Raw genomic sequence first — 23267 nt, 5'->3', positions numbered from 1 at the left:
TTGAAAGAGAGAGCGGGAATTATAGAAGCCAATTCAGAAGAACAGTGCCCGTGGAAGTATCTGTAGAAAAGGCATGCAGCAGAAACAGTATGTCTATGAGACAGCGAGTGGAGAGACTGTTAGAGATGAATCATTAATTAACCTAACTGCCCTCTTCTGATTGGAATCAAGAAGCCTGAGAGAGGTTTTGGGGGCACCACCCCAGATGTGGGAACAATATTCCATGGCAGGGCAGATTTGCGATTTATACAGATTGAGCAGCGGTTTAGAAGAAACGTAACGCTGAGAGTAAAAGAGAAAACCAAGTTTTTTAGATGCAGAGGAAGCAATATTTGTAATGTGCTTGTGCCAAGAGAGATTACAAGTCAGGGTAATTCCCAAAACAGATATATCATTTTTCCTAGAAATCTGAGTGTCACTAAAGATAAGCATAGGAGCAAAAGAATCCTTTTTGTGAGATATAAGACAAGACTGAGTTTTAGAAGGGTTGAAATCAACTAAGTTGTCTTTGCCCCACTGGAGAATTACCTGAAGATTGGCATTTAAGGAATTGGTAGCAGATTTTTGAGAAGTTGAAGCTGATTGAGCAGGGCAAGGTTTCTCAAAATGGAAAGTGGAATGCAAAGTGCTATCATCGGCAAAACTATGGATAGGATTTCCAGTCAATGGAAGAAGGTCATTAATATACAAGAGGAAAAGAGTGGGGGAAAGAACTGAACCTTGGGGACACTGGCATTAGTGGAGAAGTTAGAAGACAGAGATCTATCTACCATCACCCTCAGTGAGCAATCAGAGAGAAAACTGGATGACCAATTACTAAAAACAGTTGGCAAACCATAAGATGGAAGCTTGTTTGGAAGACCTTTATGCCAAACACGATCAAAAGCCTTTGAGATGTCAAGAGTAACTACTTGTGTTTCACCGAACCATTCCATTGAATTAGTCCATAAATGGGTAACATAAGCCAGAATATCACCAGTGGATCGACACTGAAGGAATCCATACTGGTGATTGTTGATCGGACGGAAGGTTTCTAGGTAGTTTAAGAGTTGGCTGTTAATTGATTTCTCCATTACTTTAGAAAGAGTAGAAGTAATTGCAATGGGACGATAATTGGATGGGAGGGATTTGTCACCCTTTTTAGGAACTGGCTGGACATGAGGAAATTTCCAAGCAGAAGGAAAAACACCTTTGGAATAAGAAAGTGAAAAAAGGCGGCAAGGCAAAGAATAGGAGTAAGTTCAGGATGGTTGGTTGGTTGGGTTTTATTGGCGCATTAGCAACTAAGGCTATAATGTGCCAAAACCTGGTCATTAAAAATTAAAACTTTCATTGGCCTAATGAATTAGGTCACTAAGTCAAGGTATAAAAACAAGTATAAACTGTAAAAGACAAATATCAATAAACAAGTAACAATTTTTTAAATATCAGTAAAAAGGTTTACTGATTTCAAAAAGCTAAAAATAGCAGACATGATCATTGTTGGATAAAATATGAGTGTATATGGGTCAGTCAGATGGTTAAAAGCGGTAAGACGTATATTGCTAAAAACTGGACAGTCAATTAAAATGTGTCTAATTAATAAAATTGTGTAAGTTCAGGAGCACAGGTTTTGAGAACAAGTGGAGAAATACCATCGGGACCTGGAGCTTTCTTAGCATCAAGATTCGTCAAAATCCTTTTGACGGAAGACCACAGGAGGCATTGAATGGGGCGTGTTGGGAATGGTGGGAGGTGTTTTACCAAGTTCATTAATACATGAATTGGAAGAAAAATGAGATGCTAGCAGGTCAACTTTATCCTTGGCTGAAGTGACAACAGAACCATCTGCTTTTGAAAGAGGTGAGAGCAGAGATGGGAAAAAATTGCAGCCAATAGCTTTGGCAAGAGACCAGAATGCTCAGCTACCATTAGGGCAAGAAGCAAGTTTTCTATTCTAGCCTGTTCAAACTCTAGTTTGGACTGATTAATAACTGCTTTACAATTGTTGTGAGCTTTGGTGTAGGCAGAAAATGAAACTGAAGAATTAGAAACAAGCCACTTACAATATGCAACATTCTTGCCTTGAACAGCCTTAGCACATTTATTGGAAAACCAAGGTTTATAAAGGACGGGATTTTAAAGTGGAGTGTGGGATAAAGGATTCGATTCCTGCAAGAATAATTTCACTGATACGATCTGAGCAAAATTGACATCAGAAGTTTTGAAACAGTAATCCGACCAAGGAAAAGAAGAAAAGAAATCTCGCAGGCCATCCCATTTTGCATTCTTGTAATGCCAAACAACACAAGGCTGGGAATAGCCATGAGATAAAGGCTGCATTGGAGAAGAGACAATCACCAAGTTGTGATCTGAAGTGCCTAAAGGACCTCTCACTTCGACCATATACTTATAAGGGTTGTCTGTGAAAAAAAGATCAAGCGTGTTGGCTGTATGATTAGGATTGTCCGGTATTCTTGTAGGTAAATGAACAATCTGTGCAAGGTCATTAGTAATTGCAAAAGCTTCAGCATCTTGACCAGCTGGGGTCAATGTGACTATAAAATGGAAGCCAGCTGGAGTTGTGAACATTAAAATCACCAAGGAAAATTACCTCACTGTTAGGAAAGTTGCAAAGAGAGGAAGTCAAGTTGCAAAGAGAGGAAGTCAAAGAGCTCCAAGTGATTAGTGAAGTTGGGAGAATGGTAGAGACAACAGATGAATTTGACACAATGAGGTAGAGAGATTTTAAGCCGGAGAAGATCAAAGAGAGGAGATTCCAAATTGCCAAGTCTCTGACAGAGAATATCAGAACGGACATATGCACATGTACCACCTTTGAAGTGAAAGGAATCATACAGCGAATAATTTGGGCATCTGAGATGAGCAGTTGTTGAATCAACCGATAACTGAGATTCTGTGAGAAAAAGTACATGGGGTTTGTCAGACCGCAAGTGGAAATGGATATCATTGAGATTAGAATTGAAACCACGTATATTTGTGAAATGAATTAGGAAGTGCTGATAATCAGGTCAAGAGTACCACTTTCTTTTTTTGCTTCTCTAATTCATGCTTCTGTAGAAAGCATGTTATCCAGTAAATCAAGAAAATTTCTGCTTCTTCTGTGTAAGTGGCCAACCTACAAGTTACAGACAATATCTGGAAAGTTAAAGTCCCCCATTATAAAACATTCTCATTTACTGGCCCATTCATTTGCTGTGTAGTTTTACATTTTACTCATCACAGTCATTTGGTCTATAAACTACTTCCATTGTTTTCCCAGTTCACAGCTTACATCACCACACTAATATTGCACTAACCACTATATGTGAACTGGATGCACTGCCATTGCTTTTATGTGCTTCTTAAGCAGGAGTATAACTCATCTACTCCCTAGTGTCCTATATATCCTTCCTGTAAGCACAAGTTGTATAAGATACTATACATGCCATGTCCATGCTCTTCCTGAATGCATTGTACTGACCAGACTAAAATCTGAACAATCTGAAAGCATGTTCCTTTAATCCAATTCAGTTTTATGTCATAAGTTGCTATTTTACCAGAGAATAATTGACTGCATTGTGCCTGGAGATGGAAAGACTTTTCACTTATGAAATTTGAATTTTTTTTACTACTTTGTAGCAAAAGATATGATCAGTATGCAAAAACTTTTCCTGATGGTATTCGAAAAATTAAAGGATTTCTAAGGACGTTTTTGACTGTATTCACTCGAAACACGAACTAAAGTGCTCTTTTCTTCTAGTGAATTTGCAAAGAAACCGGTACACCACCTTGTAAAATTCATCTAAGAAAATCAGCTTCAGAGTGCACCTAAGGAAATTTATAAATTAGTAGAACTGATCATGATGATTCCGAGTTCTGTCGCTACAGATGACCACTCTTTTCCTGCTATGAAGGGGGGTACATACATGTTATAGAAGAATGTAAAGCCTAAGTTTACTTGCCAGTAAAATGGATTTGCTGACATAACTCAAGAAAAGATTCATTTTATGATGATGTGCTTACACAATTCTTGCGGCACAACAGGACATTCGTACTAGGGTGTAAATAGGTGTGTAGAATAAGTTTAAGCCTTTCTTTGTTTCAATCTGTAAATATTATATTTTCCCAAGTGATTACTTTTTCGGTTTTCTGTAAGCATTATATGGTTGTATTTAAAACCCATAACAAAATGCAGATAATTCGTGCCACACTAATATTTGCCCATGATATTCTGATCTCACTACGAAGCAAAAAGGTCTTTACCCTAAGTAATTAAGAAGACTGCTGCTGCATTAGTCACTCTTTAAACCTTTCACATGTTGATAAATATGCTATTGAATGTTCAAATTAATATGTGAATTTTGTAGTGCAGACTACGTAAAACTTCTCGCACCCCTTAACTTGCTCTCATGTTTACAGTCATTCACCCTAAGTGTTTGTCAAAAAAAAGTATTTATGGTGAATGGTTGTCTATATGTACACAAAATGAGTGTATGCATGCATATATACATATAAAGTGAGGGAAAAAAATGGATATATATATATAATTACTATTGTAAAAGTATAACTGGTACTATATAGGTATTCAAAGTGTATTAAAACATTACAGACTGATGTAATGTTCAATCTACAATTGATGGCATTAATCTGACACGACATACCTTTTACATACATTCCAATATTTCATAATAGATTAAATAAATAAAATAAATATGTATATATATCTACACACACACACACACACACACACACACACACACACACACACAAGGGGGGGGTCAAAAAGATTTGTATTCACCCAGAAGTAGTTGTGATAGAAAGATGAATTTTTTTTTTTTTTTTTTTTTGTTTGATACCTTGAAATCTTTATAGCAATCACACATTTTTTTTTTTTTTTTTTTCAATCTGTCAATTCATTTTTCTTTGTAGTGCTGCAGCGATGTGTCACAATGGATAAAGTGGAATACAGATCAGTGATTCAGTTCTCTTTGCAAGGAAAAACACCAAAAAAATCCATGAAGAACTAGTTGCTGTTTATGAAGAAGACAGCCCAGGTTACAGTGTTGTTGCACATTAGTATAAACAATTCAAATTTGGAAGAACCTCATAAGAATCATTAATCCTGGAAGACCACTTGAATGGGTTGAGCACACTGAATTCTGATGGGATCCTTCCACTTGTTCAGATTACGAACCTAAGGGGGCATAAATTCAAATTAAGAAAAGACAGATGTAGAATATAAGGAGGAACTGGACAAGCATTTGGAGGGAATGGTGTGATTTTTTTTTTTTTTTTTTGATTTGGTAGTTGTTGGCGCATCGGCTTCTGTGGCCATATTGCACCTCCCAAGGTTTTTGCAGTACTTTGATCCAAGCCCGAGGCGGGAATCGAACCTGCCCGGCAACCCAAAGGTTGCCGGGCAGGTACTTTACCCACTCGGCTAGCCTGGTCGGCTAAATTGGCTGATGCTGCATAAGCTCATACACTTGCTTTCTTGCATCACATGCCACCACCACTACTACTACTACTATTAGCATCAAAGAACTAGCTGCAGAGCTCCAAATTAGTGTAGTGTCTGTGGAAGTCATCATCCATCAACAGTTGCATATGAGTAAAGTGTCTGCTAGCCACTTTACTCATATGCAACTTTCCCATCCCTCTGAACCCTTACCAGAAGAAGGAAAGGGCACAGTGCACAAATGAAATGTTGTCGATATGTCAGGAAAAACAAGAAAAGTTTTCTTCGCGACAAGTCACCACTGATGAAACTTGGATCCCAAAATGGATCCCACTAAGATCCCAAAACTAAACAAATGTCAAAACAATGGAATCATGCAGAATCACCACCACCCAAAGAGGCAAAGGTGCAACCTACTGCTGGCAAGGTGATGCTGTCAGTTTTTTGGGGTCAGCATGGTGTAATACTAACAGATTACCTGTAAAAGGGCTGTATTGTGATGTGTTAAAAAGACAAAAGATGGGGAAAGCTCTCAAAAGGTGTGCACTGATCCAATAATGCTCTTACGCATTCTTCAGTGAGGTGTACCCATGAATGTGGGTTTGAAATATTGATGCATCCCACTTATTCCCCAATCTTGCACAATCGGATTTCTTTCTCTTTCCTGCCCTGAAGTCCTTTCTTTGTAGAAAAGATTTCACTGCTGATGATGTGATTTCTGCTGCCGAGTGCTAGTTTGAAGGACAGTCAGAGGGATTCTACAAAACTGGCCTGCAGAAGTGCACTATACTTCAGAACATGGTGCACCTTCAGCCTGCCATGGTCTTGGGGTGTTTATTCCCCCTCTTCCAGCTGTTTTAAAATAGGAAAACGAGTTCCCGATTTTAAAACAGCGGCAAGGGTGGGATAAACACCCTAACTAACGCTAACCATAGCAGGTTAGGCACTTGATTTTCAAAGGGGCACCGTGTACTGGATTTTACCCAGAAGTGTATTGAGAGGTGCCAAAAATGTATCATTTTGTCTGATGACTATGTTGAAAAAGTGTAATGCATGGTGTTTGTTTCAACCTTCTAGTACAACTACTTCTGGGTGAATACAAATCATTTTTTGAACTCCGGTCGAACATATATATATATATACACTGTATAGACACGCGCACAGAATAATACAGCATTATATTTTAATTAGTTAAGTCGGAATGTTATTTGTTTAACTAGAAATAAAAATTTCTAGTTAAATTTATAAATTATAACCATATAATTATTTTCATGATAGACATCATGACTGGAGAAAGAAGCCGCAATTCTCATAACAAAATGCACAAACAGAACACCTGGTTGTCACTGTGCGCATTCACACGATCATCCATATGGATGCGTGCAATCACATGTTCAAGGTGTATAAAAAGTAGAAATAATTACCTGCAACAGCACTGAGCGGATAAGTGCATTAACAGAATGAGTAAATATCTGAGTAGTACCTTGGAAGCACCATAACACTATTCCACTTTTGCTAAATATCGCAAATAAGTCTAACATGCTGATAAGTTCGTTCAGCTCCGACCCACGCGATCTATACAACACAAAACTACGAAGACAACTTATCGGAATCGACACATTTTTCTACGTCACTATTCGTCCCACACTTCCTCCCTAACCGAAATTATACTGCCCTCTAGTTTATAAAATTTGCACTGTTTAATTCTTAAAAACAAAAACAAACAAACAAAAAAAAAAAAAAAAAAAAAATTTTTAAATAACAAAATCTTCACACTACTGTCCTTTGTGGAAGTTTAGTGATCACGATAGATCGCCGCCTACTATTCATTCGGTGAGGTCTAAATCCGATTCTCCGGAAGAATTCTTTTGGCTTCGATCGGGGTTGTAATTAGTCAATCTCACTTGGAGGTACCAACGTTTCTTCCATGTGTTATTATTCCAGGTTTTTTCGGCAGCACCATATCAGGTAATCATATTATTATTATTATTATTATTAGCTATATGGTGCAAGGAAGCCTGAGGCTTATGCTGCACCAGCCAAAAGAATTTTCAGAATTACCCTGAGAGAGAGAGAGAGAGAGAGAGAGAGAGAGAGAGAGAGAGAGAGAGAGAGAGAGAGAGAGAGAGAGAGAGAGAGAGTCGGAAGTAGAAGGGAATCACCAAGAAAGAGAAGAATGATGAATCCAACTAAGGACCCTGGGTGTGCCAAGCCCATACCACCAGATGTGAGCCCCTGGGATTAATGCCATACTAGGCGTAAATCTTGGTAAAAGCACTCGATGTACATCTAAAGAGCCTCAGTTAAAAAATCAGTAGATGATGACAGTCTCGCTATAATAGTGAAACACCAAAGGTAGATGAGTACCTGATAGCTCTATCTCAAGTTTTCTGCATCACAGTCGTTTATCAACTACCTTACCAGGGGCTCACATCTGGTGAGTATGATCCCAGGGTATTGAGCTGGATATCATTATTTTTCTCTTTCTTGATGATTCCCTTCTACTTTTGACTCTCTCTCTCTCTCTCTCTCTCTCTCTCTCTCTCTCTCTCTCTCTCTCTCTCTCTCTCTCTCTCTCTCTCTCTCTCTCAGGGTAATTCAGAATTTTTTTTTTTTTTTTTTGGCTGGTGCAGCATAAGCCTCAGGCTTTCTTGCTGTTGTTGTTGTTGTTACTTGGTTTTTGGAGCATTAGCAACTAAGGCCACATTGCTCCGGGGATATACGGTGGTCATTCCCTGACCTTTCCGCATCCTCCCTGAACTCCGGTCTAATCAAGAAGCGTGTGCTACGCACTGCTGCTCCTGGCTACGGAGGCGTCAGGTTTCCTTGCATCATATAGCTTAATAATAATAATAATAATAATAATAATAATAATAATAATAATAATAATAATAATAATAAGGTTGATTTATTATCTACTGTGAAGGTAATATTGGAAAAAGTAACTTTTCTCCTTATAAAGAGGCTTGAGCATGGTGTTCATAGAAGGGGGAAAAACGTGGCAGTCCACTTTTTTTAATAAGGAGCTTGCTGGATCCATCAAGTATAATTTGGAAAAGTCATACATGGATAAAACCCATTTACCCCAGGGGCTCACATCAGGGGAGTATGGGCTTGGCACACCCAGGATCTGAGCCGGATATCATCATTCATCTCTTTCTTGGTGATTCACTTCTACTTCTGATCTCTCTTTCTCTCACACACACAGGGTAACTCACAATTTTTTTTTGGCTGGTGCAGCAAAAGCCTCAGGTTTCCTTTCACCATATTGTTGATAATGACGACAACTACTCAAGATTCAGCCTAATCATTTTCTTGTACAATGGGACAATCGTCTCCTTGTCTATGCTAAAAAAAAAACCAAACTATTATATTTAGGCCACCGAATAATTAAATTCATCTGCCGTGCTGTGTGTTATGTCTGTTAATGGCGAGTGTTCTTTGGTGGATTTGACTGTTTGCTGGACGAAAAACTCCAGTTTCTGGGGAAAAACCTTGCTATCTAAGCCTGAAACCGATTAACTCAATCTCGGAGTGAAAAAAAAAAACCATTAAAGTTCTTCCCATCATCAACGAATTGCGAACCCGGGCCTTTTCCACCCGGTGTGGGGAGGACGGTGACGTTACCACTGTGCTATACTCGTAGACCCTTGCCCTGCTAGCAAAATTCATATATGTCATTGACAAATCCCCTTAAGCTGCCTTTGCAGCCTCTCTGGTCTGCTCAGAAAACTTCATATCTGTCCGCACAATTATTATCTCAGCTCTTTTTCATTTTCCATTGTAGTAGTAGTAATAGTGGCACGTGATGTAAGAAAGCAAGCGTATGAGCTTATGCAGCATCAGACAAAAAAAAAAAAAAAAATTACACAACAATTCCCTCTGAATGATTCTCCAGTTCCTCCTTGAATTTTTTTAATCTATCAAATTCTAGAACGACAGGTGGATGTTTGTTCCAGCAATTAACCACCCGCTGGCTAAAGATAAATTTCCGCCCATCTATTCTACATATGGCTTTACTCAATTTCAATTTATGCCCCTTAGGTTCGTAATTTGAACAAGTGGAAGAATCCCATCAGAATTCAGTATGCTCGACCCATTCAAGGTTGAGCGCGCTTAATATACACATAATATAATATTCAATCAGATCACCTCGTAGGTGTCTGGTCTCCAGCCGCTGCAATTTGCCGAACTTAAGCCTCTCTTGATAAGAGGATCCCTTCATTCCCCTCACCAATCTTGTTGCCCTTCTCTGTACACACTCAAGTAAATCTACATCCTTCCTAAAATGAGGCCTCCAAACCTGTACGCAGTACTCAAGATGTGGCCTGACCATTGCCTTATACAGAGGGACAATCACCTTCTTTTCCCTGCTAGCAAAATTCCTGTATATCATTGACAAAACCTCATGACCTGATGTGGCAGCCTGGCTGCATTGCTCAGAAAATTTCATATCTGACTGCACAATTACTCCCAAGTCTTTTTCATTTTCTACCACCTTAAGTGTAGTACCACACAGTTGGTACATTCCTCTGGGGTTACTTATATCCATATGCAGTACTTTGCATTTGTGAATGTTAAACTTCAGTGTCCACTTCTCAGCCCATCTTCCCAAATTTTCTAGATCCTGTTGCAGTAGCACACTCCCATTAGTGTTATTAACAACCCTGCCAATCTTTGTATCATCTGCAAACTTCGATACTAAGCCTAATATACCCTCATCAATATCATCAATATTATTGTACACGTTGGCACTAACGATATTAAGAGTAGGAGACCGGCGGAATTATTTAACAAGTACAAGTCACTGTTGAAAAAAAGCCGTGAATTAGGGTTGAATTTGAAAGTGTCTGCAATTCTGCCCAGACACAATAGGAGGGAGTATATGATGAGAGCCTTGTCGATCAATTCGGCCCTGGAAAGATTGTGCAAGGCTCAAGGGGTAGAATTTTTTTCAGCCTGGACTGTACTTGTTAACAGGAGAGACTGCTTCTACAGGGATGGGATACACTTAAATAGAAAGGGTAGAAGAATTTTTGCTGATGCTATCGAGGCAGTGTTAGGTGGGTCGGAAAACAGCTAGCTTGGGGGGAGACAAAGACCAATAGATTGACAGTAGCCACTGGCAGAGGTGAAAGAGATTCTTGCACTGCTTCTATTAGAATGAGCAGAAGCCTGAAAAACAAGATGCATGGTATTTCAGAGACTGCTGGGAGCCATTGCGGTACAAGTAAACACATGGGTTGTGTTAGGGTAGCTAAGAATAGAAACAGGTGCAGGTATACTTGCGTGTACACCAATGCTAGGAGTTTAGTAAATAAATTTGATGAATTTGAGGTATTGCTCAAAACATCAAAGGCAGATATTGTTGGGATATCAGAGACGTGGTGTCACACAGATATAAGGGATGCAGAAATGCAATTTGGGGAGTACAACGTCTACAGAAAGGATAGACAGGATAGGAAGGGGGGAGGGGTTATGCTATTAGTTAAGAAACACTTAAAAACCAAGGAAGTGAAGCCAGTCGACATCGCTGGACAGTGCAGTGTTGAGTCAGTTTGGTGTAACATAAGCATTGGGAGAATAAAATTGAGAGTAAGATTGCGCTATAGGACTAATGACTCTGATGAGTATAATAACAAACTGTACAGGGAAATAGCTTGGACCAGTAAATCAGAGAGTCTTATAATGGGGATTTTTAATTTCCCAGATATTGACTGGAATTTGTGTGTTGGGCACTTACACACTAGCAAGGATTTTGTGGATTTATTGGATGATTGTGTTCTACATAAGCATGTTTGGGATGCAACTAGAGGGAGTAATACTCTTGATCTGATTATCAGTAGTGATTCTTCATGTATTAAGAATCTGCAGATAAAGGAACCACTAGGTGGCAGTGATCACAGTGTGCTAAAGTGGGATTTAATCAAACAGGTAACTACAATCAGGGGTAAAGGGAAGGGTGTTTGCTTTCGTAAAGGCGACTATGATGGTCTGAAACAGTATTTAAATTCTATACAAAGGGACGAACTGTTGATGTTACCAACAGCAAATTCAAAATGGGAAGCATTCAAAGAATTTATCTTGGAAGCTACTAGGCTTTACATACCAACTAAGAAATATTGTTCAAGGTTTAGGCCTAAATGGATGTAAGATGAATTAAAGAGACATATGGCAGAGAAGAAAAATGCATGGGACACATAAATTAATGGGAGACATGGTAGCCTATGATAGATATAAGTTGGTCTGTAACCAAGTCACAAAGCATTAGGCAGGTAAAGGCAGATTATGAGAAATCCTTGGCAAAGGATGCAAAGAAAAATAGAAAAGAGTTCTTCACCTATGTAAACTCTAAAAGGAAGGGGATGAATCAGGTTGGTCCACTTGATATTAATGGTTCAACTGTTGATGAACCTGCTCAGGTGGCTAACAAACTAAACGAGTATTTTGCATCTACATTCACACATGAGGAGTTATTCAGGAAGGGGAATGCCAGAGGTGATGTAAACTCTGGCAGTGAGCTAGATGATTTTGTAATAACAGAGAGGAAAGTGGAGGAGAAATTGTTGAAATTAAACATAAAAAAGGCACCTGGAGTGGATGGGATCTATCTAACCAGGTATATTGAAGGAGGCAGCAAAGGAAGTAAGCAAACCCTTAGCCAAATTATGAGCGCTTCTTTGGACTCAGAGGAGGTACCCATAGACTGGAGTTGTACAAATGTGACCTCAATTCACAAACGCGGATCAAAGGCTGACACAAGTAATTATAGATTTGTGAGTTTAACTTCTGTTCTAGAACAATTAATGGAGGCACTGGTTTAAGAAGCACTGCAGGATCATCTAGACAAGACTTCAGTTATAGCTCGGATCAGTGACTGATTTCCGCACAGGCGCACGAGGTGCGCCTGTCCGTTACTGAATAAAACTATAATTTAAGATGAGAAGCTAGTAAACTCTTATGCGAATATCCCTACATATTATATGAAATATCTATGCGAACTAAGTGAATCTGATGTAGAATACATATTACTGTATCATTAATGCTTAAATTAAACACTTTTAGTTTTTTCCTACTGGAGGTAATTCCACGAGTGAAGAACCCTGTGACGATATTGCTCAAGAAACGATATTAGATTTGTTCTCGGAGGCAGTTCAAAACTACTCGCAGCTAATTGGGAACCAATAAGCAAGCGCAGAAGTCTTTTAAAGCCTCTGATATCACTACTGCGCTGGTTCACATGTAACGGAGCATCATCTTTTTTAATAGCTTTCGGAACTAACATATCACTCGCGAATCTGTTACAAATTACTAGTGTGGTGTGGTTGGTGTTTTAGTGTAGGAGTATTTTTGTTTTGTTATCAAGAAAGTATCTGTAATTTCTTATGTTTGTATTGTTTATGTATTTATCAAAACTGAATTGTTTGAGGAAGAGTGACATTTATAGCAAGTGATAATTGGGAATTAATTTTTTAATTCCCAATTAATAAAATATGTATGAAAGAATTGCGCAATCAAAATGATTAAAACCGAAACACCAAATCTAGAGCGCGTGCTACAGTAAAAAGGTGCACGTAGAATGCACAACGCGTAGTGGTACCGAAAATATTTAGAGGGGGCCTCAAAATTGAATTGCGCCTGGGGCCTCACAAGTGCTAAATCCGCCACTGGCTCGGACACAGCATGGTTTTGTTAAGGGGAAGCCTTGCCTGACCAATTTGATTGGATACTATAATGCAGTCACAAAAGAACTGGTTGCAGGGAATAACTTTGATATTACATATTTGGATCTTAGAAAGGCTTTTTATATTGTTGCACATGGAAGACTGTTGCAAAAATTGGAGCAGTGTGGCATTGGAGGAAAAATGCTTCTATGGATAAAGCGATGGTTGAGGGGGAGAAGACAGAGAGTGGTAATCAATGGACACTGCTCATCGTGGAATAATGTTATTAGTGGGGTCCCTCAGGGTTCAGTGCTGGGTCCATTTTTGTTTCCTGTATTTATAAATGATATTCATGATGGTATATCAAGCTTAATGTCCAAGTTTGCAGACGATACAAAGCTTGGCAGGGTTGTTAAGGACACTACTTACAGTATGCTGCTGGAACAGGATCTTGAAAGGTTGAGCAGATGGGTTGAGAGGTGGCAAATTAAGTTTAACATTGACAAATGTAAAGTACTACATATGGGAAACAGTAACCCCAGATCAACGTATCAACTCTGTAGTACTACATTGACAATGGTAGAGAATGAAAAGGACCTGGGAGTAATTGTGCAGACAGATATGAAGTTTTCTGAGAAGTGCAGACGGGCTGCAAGAGTAGCTCATGGTGTCTTGTCAATGATATACAGGAATGTTTCTAGCAGTGATGATTATTCCCTTGTATAAAGAATTTTTCTAGCAGGGAAGTGATTATTCCCTTGTATAATGCAATGATCAGGCCACACCTTGAGTACTGTATAGAAGTCTGGAGGCCTCATTTCAAGAAGGATGTAGAGCTGCTGGAACGAGTACAGAGAAGGGCAACAAGATTAGTGAATGGAACAAAGGGTTGCTCTTACGAAGAAAGGCTTAAGTTTTGCAAATTAGAGTGTCTGGAGACTAGTCACCGGCGTGGTGGTCTGATAGATGTGTATAAAGCCTTGAATGGTTTTGAGCATGCTCAATGTTGATGGGATTCTTCCTCTTGCTCAGAATAATCACCTGAGATGGCATAAATTCAAATTGAGGAAAGACAGATGTACGATAGATGTGCGGAAATTTGCCTTCAGCCAGCGGGTAGTTGATTGGTGGAACAGACTTCCATCCCTTGTTGTGATAGCCTAAATAAATTTAAGGCTCAGCTGGACAGGTATTTCGAAGGAATGGAGTTTTGAATGGGAGTGTTTTTTTTTTTTTTTTTGGCTGATGCTGCATAAGCTTGCTTTCTTGCATCATATGCCTCTACTAATGCTAATGCTAATGCTAATCAATGATAAATATTGAAAACAACAGTGGACCCAACACCGAACCCTGTGGCACTCCACTGATAACATTAATCCACGAAGAGCAGCGCCCATTGATTATCTCCCTCTCTCTTCTCCCGCTCAACCATCCTTTTATCCATTATAGCAACTTACCCTTAATACCATTCTGCTCCAATTTGTACAGTAGTCTTCCATGCACAAGAGTGTCAAAAGTTTTCCTGAAATGCAAGTATATGATATCAAAATTATTTTTTGGATCCAGTTCCTTTGTAACATCATAATATCCAATCAAATTTGTCACACAAGACTTTACCTTAACAAACCCATGCTGTGTCTGAATTATTGCTCCAGTCTTGTCTAGATCATCGTGCAATATATATTTAACCAGTGACTCCATTATTTTTCCCGGAACAGGAGTTAAACTAACTGGTTTTATATTACTCGCGTCACCCTTCAATTCCCCTTTGTGAACTGGGGATACATTTGCACATCTCCAGTCCGTGGGTGCTGAAGAAGGGTGCTCTCGTAATTATGGCTAAGGGTTTGCTTACTTCCTTTACCGCCTCCTTTAATATAACTGGATAGATCTCATCCACCCCAGGTGCCTTTCTTATGTTTAACTATAACAATTTCTCCTCCACTTTGCTCTCAGTTATAATAAAATCATTAAGCACCCTGCTACAATTTGGTACCCTTCTGGCATTTTCAATCCTTAATAACTCCTCATGTGTGAATGTAGATGCAAAATACTCATTCAGTTTGTTTGCTATCTGAGCAGGATCATCAAAAGTCGAACCATCGATAATAAGTGGACCAATCAGATTCATCTCATTCCTTTTAGAGTTTATATAAATAAAGAAATCCTTGCTGCTTTTCTTAGCATCCTCTGCCAAAGATTTCGCGTAATCTGCCTTCGCCTGCCTAACCTCCTTTGTGATTTGATTACAGACTAACTTATATCTGCCATAGGTTTCTGTGTCATCTGATAATTTATATGCATCCCATGCATTTTTTTTTCTCTGCCACAATGTCTAATTAGTTCTGTCCTGAGTGTCGTGCTCGTATCACACAGTTGGTACATTAATCTGAAACTACTGTATTGCTACTAACATGCAGTATTTGTCCATGTTAAATTTCTCATAAATTTCCTCACATTTGTCGATGTTAAATTTCAACTGTCATTTCTCAACCCCTCTGCCTAATTTTTCTAAATCTTGTTGCAGTAGCATACATTGATTACTGTCATTAGCCAACCTTTGTATCATTTACAAGCCTGATATACCTCCATCAGGTTGTTATACAGTACAGTACTTGATATACATCCATCAGGTTGTTATACAGTACTTGATATACATCCATCAGGTTGTTATACAGTACTTGATATACATCCATCAGGTTGTTATACAGTACTTGATATACATCCATCAGGTTGTTATACAGTACTGTACAGTACTTGATATACGTACCTTCATCAAGGTGGCGCATTTTGCAAAATGTTGGTAATGCAGAGTTAGTTTGCGTCGGAGGACGTGTTGTGATTTGTTTATAAGATACCGACATCTTTATATTGAAAACAAACATTGGTGAAATGAGAGGAAAAAGACATTTTTTGTAGCATAAAGTTGCATATAAATGCCTAAAGTAGTATATACTCAGAATGTCATTTAACAAGTGCAGCAGTGAAGTGTAGATAACTTGCTACAGTACTTTGTATTTGGGTAACGTATGCAGTTTGTACAAGTCATGTAAATTACGCGAGGTTCGAATGTTTCTAAAATTACGCAAGTACGAAATGTTCCTAATACGAATTGTATTAGGAACATTTTATCAAATTACGCGTGGGTTATCTTAACACCACTTCTTGGAAGGGACTGGAATGCTGTCTAATAAGCCCTGCTAAGCTTTGTGTTAATAAGATTTGATACAGTGAACTAAGAATTACAGAAATTATTAGAGGGAATGGACAGGTAATGTGGGAAGGTTTTTTTTTTTCTGCCGTTGCTGTTTAAACTTGGTTCTTTTATCATTTGCCAATACTAGGGCTAATTTTCCAAAAATCTTCATGTTCACTATTTTTATTGGTATTTAATATATATTGCATAGTTACTGTTCTATTTCTACATTTTATATATTTACTTTTAATTTTTGAGTAAATACCTTTTCTGTAATTATATGAAGCAGCATTACTGCTATAAAAGAACAACTGTCTGGGCTACTATCAGGGGTAGTTGTACCTTTCAGACTGAAGACTGTAGTATACAGGCTTTAGTCTTTGTTCAGCTGGCTGAACCTTAAGGGTTTTTTGTAGAGAGGGCTAGTTTTTGAGTTGCCAAAATTTTAAAAAAGCTTAAGGTTGAAAGAGCTAGTTTATGTAGTGTATATTTATTAAAATGATATTAGGGTTAATATGTTTGATTCTCTTTGAGGATTATACAACCCTCAAATACAACCCTTTACCCATTGGTAAAGGGTTGTATTTGAGGTAACTTTTGCAGCACAGCCCAAGATATCATCTGACAGATATCTTGGGCATAAATAGATATATTTTAGATAGGCAGCTGGAGGCAGTTTTACTGTGATAACACTAGAACATTTATTAGGGCTGTGATGAACATTGATATGTCCCTAGAAGATTTTTTTTTTATTTTGCAAAAATACCCTGCATTCAAATCATTTTTGCAATGTGAAAAGGCATGCAGTCATAAACATCCAAACAGGCCTGTACCAAACGAGACAACCATTTATCACATTGTGCTGCATTTTCTTCAGTCAGGTAGTGTGAATAACCATAAACATGACTAAAAGTTAATGGTTTTAAGAGCATGTAGTTTATTTATTTATATAATTCTTTGATTTTGGAATCTGAAACCAGCCGTCACTGCTGTCTCTTTGACAACAGTTTGGATTGCTGTATGGTAGTGCTTGTAGAACAATAAAGTTGATAAAGTACAGGTCATGCATGAACATCTAAGGTGGCATACTGTAATTAGATTTGCTATTTTGGTTGTCTGTGGATAAGCATTCCAGACAACCTATATATATTTTTTTTTAAGTTGACACTTGGTTTGATAATGAAACATACTACACTGTATTGTACAAATGTAATTTAGACACTTTGATAACTGTGCATAACAGTATATCCAAAAATTTCGAAATACGGTTTCCTTCATTTGTGAATAAATTAATTAAAACTTATTTATAAATTTACTTTTTTTTAAAATAATTAAATTCACATGGCATAATACTTTAAGAGTTTAGTATCTATATAATATCGGTGTTTAGATACACCATAGACACTCTTAAAAAAACTACAAAGTAGTTGTTGTGGGCATCATTTGCTCTTTCTCATATTGTGCTCTGCCTTCACGACGAGTTGCCATGATACTGCACTACCTCAAATAAGTAACGCTTCACTAATAGAGAAGACTATTGTTACTTATTCTCAGTGAGTACCACCACCCAGACATGTTTGAAGGTTATTGGCCTTGAAATTATTTTAAATATTATCTTATACACCTTTTGGCATCTCTCATATTGTGCGATTAATTTCACAACTGGGTCGTCATGTCTGCAATACTAGGGTACCTGCCTACCCACTGATGATAGGCCAATAGCCTTGAAACATGTCTGGGTGGTGGTACTCACTGAGAATAAGTAACAATAGTCTTCTCTATTAGTGAAGCGTTACTTATTTGAGGTAGTGCAGTATCATGGCAACTTGTCGTGAAGGCAGAGCACAATATGAGAAAGAGCAAATGATGCCCACAACAACTACTTTGTAGTTTTTTTTAAGAGTGTCTATGGTGTATCTAAACACCGATATTATAAATTTACATAATACAGTTTTATTTATCCACAGATAAAGAGTAGTGTTCCAAACATTTGGAATATTTTAATATATAGTGATTAATTAAAGTGCCTAAGTTATGTTTGCAATGCAGTGTAGCAAGTTTCATTATCTAATTAGTTGTTTATCCAACCTAGTTACATTTGGACAATTACATTAACAGTCGGAATAATCAAATGTAGTACACAGAAAATCGTTGTCCAACCTTAGAAAGACTGAGAAGGATCTGAAATATATGAGGATTTTCTGTGCACCATATTTTTTAATGAGCCTGCAACCTCTGAGGTGTGCCAGGACATTATTTGCTAAATCATCTGTATGCTTAATGGATGAGCAATACTTCTGCTTTCAGAAGGATTGAATGACTGTGCATACCACTTGCACATCAGTGAATGTACTGACTGAATTCTATGATAATTGCATTATCTTGCTGAGTTTATGGACTGCTTGGTCACTGTACCTGTCACTACTTTGTCATATTTTTTATGTGGGATACACTCCTCAAGAATAAGGTTTATGCACACAGCCTCTATACCATTGATGAACTCAAGCATAATATTGAAAACTACATCCACATTATCAACAGATATCAGAAACAAAAGAATGAACACATGTCTATAACAATTAAGATGAACACTTCCAGCACACTCTGTAGTAGTTTAATTAATTTGTGTTAGTTTTTAACTTTTTATTGCAAATTAGGTTGCATTTTAATTTTATAAATCTGTATAATAATGAACGTAAAATGAACTGGTCATTTTATGCCATATTTGATATTACATGACTCAAAAATGGGGGTGAGGAACGGTGTCAGATAAAATATTGCAATGTAGAAGTGGCTGCACAAAATATGTAGTAATATGGGGAGGGAGGTAAAAGCTGATGTCGTCATGTTTTATGGGAACAAACTTTTTTTTCATTATTTTATGACTGATTGACTGGTGGGGAGAGGGAAAGCATATAATTTATATGTATTCACAATCTTCCTATCATGTGACCAGTTTATATGCTATTTAATTGATATTATTTTATTAATTCTTTTTAATGGAATGAAAAATGAAATGAATGAATCATTTGATAAAATATGGATGGCAAGAAATGTGGAACAATCTAGTGTAAAACCAAAGAAATTGTTTGAATATTTAAAATTAAATTGTTTAAAATGATATTTTAGTAATTTAAAATATATCTAAACATTGGGGGAAAACATAAGTGTATACTTTGTATTCACAATCTTCCCTGCCGCTTGAGTGGTTTATACATTACTTGTGACCAGTTTATATACTGCTTAATTGATGTTATTTTATTTAGTTTTTGTTTTTTTTTAATGAAAGGAAATACTGTTTTGCTTGATGCATTTTAATCACCTGTTGTTGTTGACAGCAAGAAATGTGGAACAGTCTAGTGTAAAACCAAATAAATCGTGCAAATATTTAAAAATTAAATTGTTCAAAATAATATTTTTAATAATTTAATTTAAAATATTTCTGATCTTCATTTGAATGTATTGTTATACAGAAACTGCCAAAAATAGAACATTTTGTGTGAATTTTAGTATTCCTCAAAGCTGTAAAAAAAAAACAAAAAAAAACACTGCCGTATCATCCTGTATTAATTTCCCATGGAATTTAAAGTTCTCAATTTTCAGCTGTTCCTTGCCATTTATCCTAAGAAACCTAATTGGGAAACTCTACGCTGTGCATAGAGCCATTTTTTGTTTTCTAGAGGATTAATAAAGAAAAAAAAATTAATTAAATACAATTGTGAAACAGTTTAAGTTAATATTTAAAGATTTTAATAAATATAAATATTTGCTATGAAGCAGTTTATATGCTATTTAATTGATATTATTTTATTAATTCTTTTTAATGGAATGAAAAATGAAATGAATGAATTGTTGTTTTATTATTAGTCTGAAGACTTGAGGACAAACTCACCTATGGAGACATCTCCAGAAGAAAAAACTTCCGGTCCATCTGTTAATGACAATTTAAATACTATTCTAAAAAAAATTTTCCAGAATCCTACATTTATTCCTCAGAAAATTCTCCTTCACCCACGAGACAGTTTCTTTGATGAAGGAAATATTATTTGTCAGCTTCATTCAAAACAGTTGAACGTAGATGTTGATGAAGAAGAGTTTTTACACAAAGAGTAAGTATCCACACATGTAAGAGAAAAAGATATTACTATATTTTGATACTTCTGTGAAAGAAAATTTAGCATTATTATATAGTTTAACAATAATGCCCAGTGTACCATAGCTGAAAAACATATGGGGCAACACACTTATAAGTGGTGTGGTGCATATATCAGTAGTCTGTTATATAAACAAATCAGTTAATGTATGCAGTGTGTTACATTCCAGACATATTAGCAAATAGTATCCACACATGTAAGAGAAAAAGATATTACTATATTTTGATACTTCTGTGAAAGAAAATTTAGCATTATTATATAGTTTAACAATAATGCCCAGTGTACCATAGCTGAAAAACATATGGGGCAACACACTTATAAGTGGTGTGGTGCATATATCAGTAGTCTGTTATATAAACAAATCAGTTAATGTATGCAGTGTGTTACATTCCAGACATATTAGCAAATAATAATAATTCAGGATTTATAACAAAAAAATGAGAAAAAAGCAATGACTTATGTATGAACTGAGAACATTTCATTCCTGCAAATCTGCCACATTGCCCATTCATTTCTCTACCCAGCGCATGGCAGCAAACATAATATGCAGTGCTTTAGCTATGACTTATAGTATATGTATAACCTATATGAATTATATGAAAAAAATTAATAAAACTGCTTGATTTCTATTTCTGTGATTTTAATTAAATTTGGGAAGGCTGATGTTTGGTGGAGTGTCATTCTCAATATTCATGGACTCTGTAGTAGTTGCTGAAGGTGTTATAGAAGGATGAACCTTTCTACACAGTTTTTCATTCTGATGCATTGGGCATGTAGCTTGCTCAGAAGGTGTTTCCTGTCAGCGTATATCATTTTGACCTGAAGTTTTCTGGAGCAGTCTGATTCTGAAGGCAGTGGACTCTTTTAGTATTAGCCATATAGTAAAATACAGCCAGAGCCTTTTACTGCAATAGACAAAACTAAAATAATAAAATAACTACAAAGGGAAAGAAAAACAATCTGTGTTTTTCTCCTCACATAAGTGACTATTCAACTAACCTTTAAAATTCTCCAAGCCTTAATGGAATATATTGCCCATGGAGGTAACATATTCCATTAATTGATAACTTTCTGGTTAAAAGAAAACTACATTCTAAAATCCAATATAAATCTCTCTCTCGCCCTGTAATTTAAATTTATGATTCCTAATTCTGGAATTATCGATAAGAGAAAATTTCACCTTCATTCATTTTACCGTCCTTTTCAGAGCCTTATAGACTTCACTAAGTCTCCTCTAAGGTGCCTGTTGGCCAAGTTCTATAGACCACATATTTGAAGTCTTTCCTCACATGGGTGCTCTCTTGCAGATCTCAATGAGTTGCCTGTGTTTTGATTCTTTCAAGAAGCTTAACTTGTATTGTTCTAATCATACTTTCTGTAGCTGCCATTTGATTGTAGCCATTTGAATGGCTACAATGAAATGGCAGCTACAGAAAGTATGATTAGAACAACAGAAGTTATGATAATTTGCCTCTAGTGGAAGCTGCAAATGACATCACTTCCACATTGCATTTTTCATGACCGATCAGGTTTTTTATTAGGAATCACTGTTGGATAAGAAGAGAAACACATGGATTAGGCTGTGAACTCAAGTCAAGGACATTCTAATCAAAACTAAAAAACTGGAATGGATTTGGGCAGGACACAGCTCAAAGACATGATGACAGATGGACTAAGAAAATAACAGAATGATACCAAAGAGGAGCTAAAAGAAACCGGAAAGACAACAATGGAGATGGACAGATGAAATTCAAGAGTTCGTGGGCAGAAATTTGGCCGTTGCACAAAACAGAAGGAACTGGAAAGTTTCTGGAGAGGCCTTCAACCTGCAGTGGATTGAAAATGGCTGATGATGATCATATTTACCTGGTAAAATGCAAATGATGTCACTTCGCACGGTAGATGGTTTTATGTGAAATATCCTTTGTGTTTCTTTTAGGTATTTTGATTTGTATATATTGGTTACGAAATAAAAAGGTTTGGAATTGTAAATATTTTATGGATCATTCACAAATTTCCATAATTTCAGCTAGAAAACAAGATACAATCAATTTATGATAACTAAATAAGAGATGTATACTTGTGATTGAAACGTATCTAAACGTCTATGAAAAATAGCATCAATTGAGGTACCCAATCTTGTAGTTGAAATTGGGGAAAAATGCTAGACAAAAAATGAAATTGCTGACAAATACTTGTATTTTTGCAATCATACTATTCAGCAAATGGGTAATTAGATCAGATGGGTAATTAGGCTATTGGCTTGGATTTCACTAACCTCTTCCAAGCCAGGGATGTTTTCGTAGAAAACATCTTTCGTGTGTTCAAGGTACAATGCGGTTTTTTTAAGTGTGGTCTTCCTACTTGGATAAAGTATTCCAAGTGCAATCTTAACCTTATTCAGTGGAATTTTGATCTCCATATCTATGCTAGCAAATGTTTGATAAATCATTGATAGGATGCTATGGGCCTTTCTTGCTGACTGTCTACACTTTCTGTGAACTTCATTTCCAGATCCCATTTTTTCTCTGCTATTTTTAATTCAGCTCCACTAAATGTATAAGTTATTTTTGGGTTACTATTCCCCAAATGTAAGAACTTGCATTTTGCTGTATTAAAACATAGCTGCCACTTTTCATACTATCCTTAGAGCATATCCAAGTCATCCTAAAGGAATACTGTTTGTGTTGATCATTAACCACTCTACCAATATTCACATCAGCAAATTTAGATATCATGCCTTTTATCCCTTTGTCTATATATTATTTATGAAAATCAGAAACAACAATAATCTCGGAACCAATACTTGGGGA

The 23267-nt window shown here is 36.9% G+C and overlaps 2 protein-coding genes across 2 annotated transcripts in view; one reads left to right on the top strand and one right to left on the bottom strand.

Moving 5' to 3' along the window:
- SrpRalpha (signal recognition particle receptor alpha) overlaps positions 1–7104 on the bottom strand; it is a 135425-nt gene extending 128321 nt beyond the window's left edge. Inside the window, exon 1 of the mRNA XM_090388178.1 lies at positions 6865–7104. Coding sequence (XP_090244304.1) covers positions 6865–6981 — 117 coding nt within the window. The 5' untranslated portion in view covers positions 6982–7104. The remainder of the gene's footprint in view (positions 1–6864) is intronic.
- Positions 7105–15909: 8805 nt separating this feature from the next.
- l(2)k10201 (zinc finger protein 511 lethal (2) k10201) overlaps positions 15910–23267 on the top strand; it is a 53920-nt gene continuing 46562 nt past the window's right edge. Inside the window, exons 1-2 of the mRNA XM_090387632.1 lie at positions 15910–16126; positions 20168–20409. Coding sequence (XP_090243758.1) covers positions 20195–20409 — 215 coding nt within the window. The 5' untranslated portion in view covers positions 15910–16126; positions 20168–20194. The remainder of the gene's footprint in view (positions 16127–20167; positions 20410–23267) is intronic.

Source organism: Mastigoproctus giganteus, chromosome 13, assembly GCF_048544385.1.
Source record: "Mastigoproctus giganteus isolate SK-2022 chromosome 13, ASM4854438v1, whole genome shotgun sequence".
NCBI lineage: Eukaryota > Metazoa > Arthropoda > Arachnida > Uropygi > Thelyphonidae > Mastigoproctus > Mastigoproctus giganteus.
Note: the sequence above shows the minus strand (reverse complement) of the source record. Positions and strands in the feature narration are given on the sequence as shown.